The sequence below is a fragment of the Sminthopsis crassicaudata genome, chromosome 5 (genome assembly GCF_048593235.1).
Source record: "Sminthopsis crassicaudata isolate SCR6 chromosome 5, ASM4859323v1, whole genome shotgun sequence".
NCBI lineage: Eukaryota > Metazoa > Chordata > Mammalia > Dasyuromorphia > Dasyuridae > Sminthopsis > Sminthopsis crassicaudata.
The window spans coordinates 99,467,983-99,474,194 of record NC_133621.1 but is presented as its reverse complement, the minus strand read 5'-3'; the positions used below and the strand labels follow the sequence as shown (position 1 = coordinate 99,474,194).

Here is a 6,212-nt window from a genome sequence, read left to right as displayed (position 1 = left end):
TCTGATGGAAGTGGGTATCTTCAACATAAAGAAGATCCAACTCACTTCCAGTTGATCAATGATGGACAGAAATAACTACACCCAGAGAAGGAACACTGGGAAGTGAATGTAAATTGTTAGCACTACTGTCTATCTACCCAGGTTACTTATACCTTCGGAATCTAATACTTAACGTGCAACAAGAAAATGGGATTTACACACATATATTGTATCTAGGTTATATTGTAACACATGTAAAATGTATGGGATTGCCTGTCATCTGGGGGAGGGAGTAGAGGGAGGAAAGGGATAATTTGGAAAAATGATTACAAGGGATAATGTTATAAAAAAAATTACTCATGCATATATACTGTGAAAAAAAATTCTAAAAAAAAAAAAAAAGAGCAGAGATCTCTTGGAGTATGAAAAAGGGTGAAGAGTAAGAAATGTGGGCTTTTATTTTTTCTACCTTGCTAGGTGCTGAGCCAATGTTGGGGACTGTAACCTTACGGACTTCCAGTCTGAGGAGATGGAGGGCCCTGAGGAGATGGAGGGCCCTGATAAGGTTGGGAGGAGGTGGGTAGATGGATTGATAAGCAGGAGCCGGGAAAGGTAAGGATCCCCTGCCAAGGAAACATGAGGCCCATAAAATTAATCCTTGAGGGGTTGGGAGAAAGTGGGAGGAGCAGGCTCAGAAGGAGGCTGGCCAGGTCGGTCCGAGCCGCACAGGACAGGTGAACCAGGAGTTTGGGGCACTGAGGACATTGTGGTCTAGTGTCCTCATAATCCAGGGAGGTGGGAAACAAGAATACACATCGTGCAAATTAGGATATTTGTCTCTTCTTTCCGAAATCTTGCACTGACCTTCTGAATGACACTTTCCTTATTTTCATCTCTCTACTTCCTCTTCTATAAGGAAGTTTGTACATCTGAGGAAAGGAGGAGATATGTAGTGTTGGAACAACTTTGCCAGTCAGGAGTCTCTTGTACTCTTTTTTAATTTTTTTTTGCTGAGGCAATTGGGGTTAAGTGATTTGCCCAGGGTCACACAGCTAGGAAATGTTAAGTGTCTGAGACCACATTTGAACCCTGACTTCAGGGCTGGTGCTTTATCCACTGCAGTCTCATGTTCTCTTTAACTTGACAGCCATTTGAATAGTGCCCCTCTTCTCCTTTTCTTGCTTTGCTCTTCTCATTGGAAAGGGCATGAGTAGAGTTGGATTGGAGTTCCAGATTTGCCACTGTGTGAGCTTGGGTAAATAATTTAGCTTCCTGAATCTCAGTTTCTTTCTCTGTAAAATAGGAATAATGCTACTTCATGATTTCTACCTCATAATATGAAATGGAATGATTATGTATAAACTCTTGTATTTATAAAATTACTACCTAAATGTAGGATATCTGTGTATTGGACTACCTTCCATCTAGAGGAGAGTGTGGGGGGGAAGTAGGGGGAAATTTGGAACAGAAGATTTTGCGAGGGTCAATGTTGAAAAATTACCCATGCATCTGTTTTATAAACAAAAATCTTTAATAAAATAATAAATAAATAAATGTAACATTATGATCAGTTCTCCTTCCCCCTTCTCTCCACCTTTTAATTCTCTCCCTTTCTTCTCCTTTTCCTCTTCCTTATTAATTTCATTGGTTACCATTGCGCAAGTACCTCCCAAGCCTTATTTAGATATACTCTCAATCGTTGAATGATAACCTTGATCATAAGATCAAAGGATTTTTAGATATCAATTAAGTCTGTGCAGTGGATAGAGCACCACCCTGAAGTCAGGAGGACCAGAGTTCAAATGTGGCCTTAGATACTTAACACTTCCTAGCTGTGTGACGTTGGGCAAGTCACTTAACCCCAATTGTTTCAGCAGGAAAAAGATATTACTTAGGTCAACATTCTTATTTTTACAGTTAGAAACCAGATCTAAGTAACTTGTGTCTCAAATCAGAGGAAAGTAGTAGATTTGAATTCTGGGGGCCACATTCCAAACCCATTAATCTATAGGATCACTTGTCATCAGAGGCATATTGCCCCATGCCCTAAATGGGATGGGAAATGATGTTGGGGTGGGAGTGGAAGTGGGATATTTTGCTGCATTTTTTTTTCTCTGCCCTTTCCAATCTTGATCTGCTTAATTTGACATTATTCTCCTCTTCCCAAAGCAACAAGACTTGTTTATCTGCTTATAAGGAAAAAAAAATAAACAAACAAACGGGATGTGTAGAATCTTTTAGTTTTGCCCCAGAACTTTTTTTTAAAATTTATAGAATAAATTAGCATTTTTCTCTTTGGGGGAAATTAAGCAGATTTGAGACAAGGAAGTGGAAGAGAGGAGACCAGAGGAGAGGAGGTTAGATCCCCTTTCTTCTACTCAGCTGGTGACACTGGATTGAGCGCTGGATCTGAAGCCAAGGTCCCAGGACAAATCTGGCCTCAAACCCTGACTAGCCTTGTGGTTCTAGGCAGTCCCTTAGCCTCTGCCTACCTCAATATCCTCAACTGTAGAATGGGGATGATAGTTATATCTACTTCTCAAGATTGTTGTGAAGATGAAAGGAGATATAACCTATAAATCTTATAAATAACGTATAGAACTTAGACAAATAATCACATGCTTATTTCCTTCCCATCCCTTCCCCACTCCCCAGCCCCACAGAACCCCATAAGGAAACAAGATGCAGTCTCCTTCGGTCAAGCAGTTAGAAGGCCCCACCCCCCACTAGAGCCAGGAGGGGCCCTGAGTATTTTTCCATCCAGGTATCTGCTCCCTGTTCCAGCAGGGTCACTGGGTGCAGAGCTGGGGTTATCAGGGCCATAGAGACACTCAAGTTTTATCCACTTCTCCCAGCAACCACAAGCGACTCCTTCCACTCTCACCCAATCACCAAGCTTTTCCTTCCTTCCTTAATCTGCTCTTAGATGGGGAGGGAGTCTCATGTGTGTGTGTGTGCCCAGGTGTACCTCTTTATTTCTGTGACCATCAATATACAGATAACTGCATGTGCTGCTCTAAGCACCTGCACGTGAGCTGGGTGAATGATTTTTTTTTTTTTTTTTTCCCTACAGGAGTCCTTGTGCAAAGTGATTGTGCTGACTGATAATTGTATAAATATGTGTGCATATATTGGATTTAACATATATTTCTCCCATGTTTAACATAGATTACTTGCCATCTAGGGGAGGGCTTGGGAGAAAGGGAGGGAAATTGGACACAAGGTTTTGCAAGGGCTAATGCTGAAGAATTGTCCACATATATGTTTTGAAAAATAAAAAGCTTTAATAAAGAAAAAAAGTGAGTGTGCTATTCAATAATTGTATAAATATGTGTGCATATATTGGATTTAACATATATTTCTCCCATGTTTAACATATATTAGATTACGTTCTATCTAGGGGAGGGCTTGAGGGAAAGGGAAGAAAATTGGACACAAGGTTTTGCAAGGGCTAATACTGAAGAATTGTCCACATATATGTTTTGAAAAATTAAAAAGCTTTAATAAAGAAAAAAGTGATAGGGCTCCCCAATAATTGTATAAATATGTATGCATACATTGGATTTAACATATATTTCTCCCATGTTTAACATGTATTGGACTACTTGCCAACTAGGGGAGGGCATGGGGAAAGGGGGGGAGTGTTACACAAGGTTTTGCAAGGACTAATGTTGAAGAATTGTCCACGCATGTGTTTTGAAAAATAGAAAGCTTTAATAAAGGAAAAAAAAAAGTTGTACTGCCCCAAATGTCAATAATATTCTTTGCCTAGGGCTGCCCTTCCTCTCAGCTAGTTTTTTCCAGCCCAGACCCTAATCCCCTTCCCTGCCAAACTTCTACTCATGCAGATTTTCTAGGTGGGATGAGGCCTCCAAAAGCAGATAATTAGCCAGTGCTATCACTGGTGGCAGGCAGTCTGAGGGAGTGAGTCTCCCTGCAAAGACTTGGGATAAATACCCAATTCACCCGGCATGCTCCATTTCATGCCAGGGAAGACTGTCTATAGACATTCCACAGTGCTAATCCCCTAGCTGACTCCTTCCTGCCCTATAATTGCCCCTTTCCATTCCTTCTCTTTTCTCTGCCCTCTGCTTTCTTAACCATGAACTTTTTGGAAAAAATCCAGGATAATTGGCTTCCAAATATTTTTTTCTCCAGGCTAAGGGCTTTTTTCCCCTTAGTTATGAGAATAGTGAGAAATACTTCATGCAAGGCTATCCTAATCTGTGAATATCTGAGGATAAATCATTCCTGGAGAGAATTCAGTATTGAGTGGGAACCTCAGATTGTTAGGGATAAAGCCTTCAGGTTAGAATGAAAGACGGGGTGATAAGCCTTAGGTGGGTTCAGAATGCATGCTGCATACACAGGTTGGGTGGGTCCCCCACGTCCTCCCCCATCTCCTCCAGCTAAGACCTTTCCCTCATCTCCCAGTGATGTTTCAGAAAAAGAGAACTGCTGAGTTAAGAATTCTGTCTTCCCTCCTGATGAATCTCAGTTTTTCTAATCTTCCCTCCACCCACACTAAGATGAATAGAAGTCTGAAGGAAGCTCTTTCCAGCTCTTAGATGCCTCTGAAAACCTAGGCTGTCCTTTGATGGCTATTCTCTGTCCTTGGAAATGAGAATCTGCCGGGGGTTGGAACCTGGAGGTAGAGCTAAGACTATGATATCATAGAGTCCATGAGGTCACGGGTTCTTCAGACAGGAAAGTAAGGGTGTTGGGGAGGGGCAGGGGGAGGGGAAGGGGCAGGGGCAGGCCGCTGCTCCCTGAGCAGGTGGAGGCCCTTAGGCAGAGGGCCAGTAAATGGGCTGATGACTTCTCTGGGCCCCAAGCTCCACCAGGCATCGCTCCTGGTTTGCCTCTTACTGTTGCTGCTGCTAGTTCAAGGAGTGAAGCCCCAGACTGGGGACCCCAATGGGAATGGAAGGAGCCAAAAAGAAGAGGGGGTCTCCCCAGTAGGTGAGGGAACAGGGGAACAAAAAGGGGGATTGTGGGGGCCCCCCTACACCTCAGCCTGAGACCTGGAGAAAGGGGCCGCTATCTGGATTGGGACAGAGAGAGCTGTTACTGGAGTGTGGGAGCTCCGTGTGTCAGGGTCTACAGGACAGGCTATGATAGTATCAGAGTTGGGGGCTTAGCAATGCATGTAGAGCATTCAGAGGGTATCCAGGGGAACAAGGACGGAGGGAGTGCTTCCCATCTGATCACTTACTGATTTCCTATTACCCCAGGGTTAGAACTCTATGGCCATATGTATTTACAGGTCCAGATAAAAGAAAATTAGCCAGCCTGATTGGCCAAGAACAGGTCTGTGGTGATAATAATATGATTGTGCTGCTTTGAGGTTCATAAAGCAATTTTGTCATGGATACACGAAGTAGGAGTGCAAGGATTATTGTTCCATTTTAATGATGAGGACCTGAAACCCCATGACTAGCCCATATTCACATAGCTGACAAGTATCTGGGGCAATGTGGAAGCCATTCTCTTGACTCCCAAGTCCAGGGCTCTCTGCAATATAGTGGGTCACCCCTTATGATCCCATCATGCATCCCTTCTGATTTCAGGCCAGATTTGGGAAGGCATCAGGTCAGAGATGATTGAGGTCATGAAACAACCCTTGAATCCCTCCTCATTTCCCTGGTTCTAGGTGAGGGTGAAGAACAGCTAGAGGAGCAATTTGTGGCTTCATCAATTGGAGAGATACTACAGTTGCTGACCATGGGGCCCTCAGAAGAGGAAGAGGCAGAAGTGGAGGTGGAGGCAGAAGAGAACACAGCAGTTCGAGACCACCTCTTTGACCTGGCCTTTTGCTTCAACCTCGCCAGCATCCTGGTTTTTTTATGAGGGACATGGAGGCAGAGGTCATCGCCTGGTTTCTGGATGAGGAGCTGGACATCTACCTCCGCTTCATGATTGCCTATTGATTTCCCCGGACCCCAGGGTGACCCCCCCAAGGGGATGTCTGCACTGCTTCTTGTAGCTCCCACCCTCTGGTCCTAAACCTCAGCCTCAGATGGTACTTGGGAAGTGGAGTATATCTGTTTCCAAAACCACTGCCTAATTTCTGCCACTAACCCCCCTGGACATCACCACCCTGGGCCAGGGACACCATGTCCCTCCCTCTCTCTCCTCCTCTGCCCTGTGATGGAGATGATCAGAAGGTTGGGGATGGGGAGGGAAGCAGCAGCAACAGTAATAAAACCCCCAAAACAAATGAAGGGAGCTGT

The 6,212-nt window shown here is 44.0% G+C and overlaps 1 protein-coding gene across 1 annotated transcript; it reads left to right on the top strand.

Annotated features, from left to right (window-relative positions):
* Nucleotides 1-4,699: 4,699 nt before the first annotated feature.
* Nucleotides 4,700-6,199, top strand: LLCFC1 (LLLL and CFNLAS motif containing 1). The gene is made up of 2 exons (XM_074267697.1): nucleotides 4,700-4,941; nucleotides 5,633-6,199. Exons 1-2 carry the CDS (start codon nucleotides 4,794-4,796, stop codon nucleotides 5,827-5,829), a joined length of 345 nt encoding a protein of 114 aa, XP_074123798.1. The 5' UTR covers nucleotides 4,700-4,793; the 3' UTR covers nucleotides 5,830-6,199.
* Nucleotides 6,200-6,212: the final 13 nt, after the last annotated feature.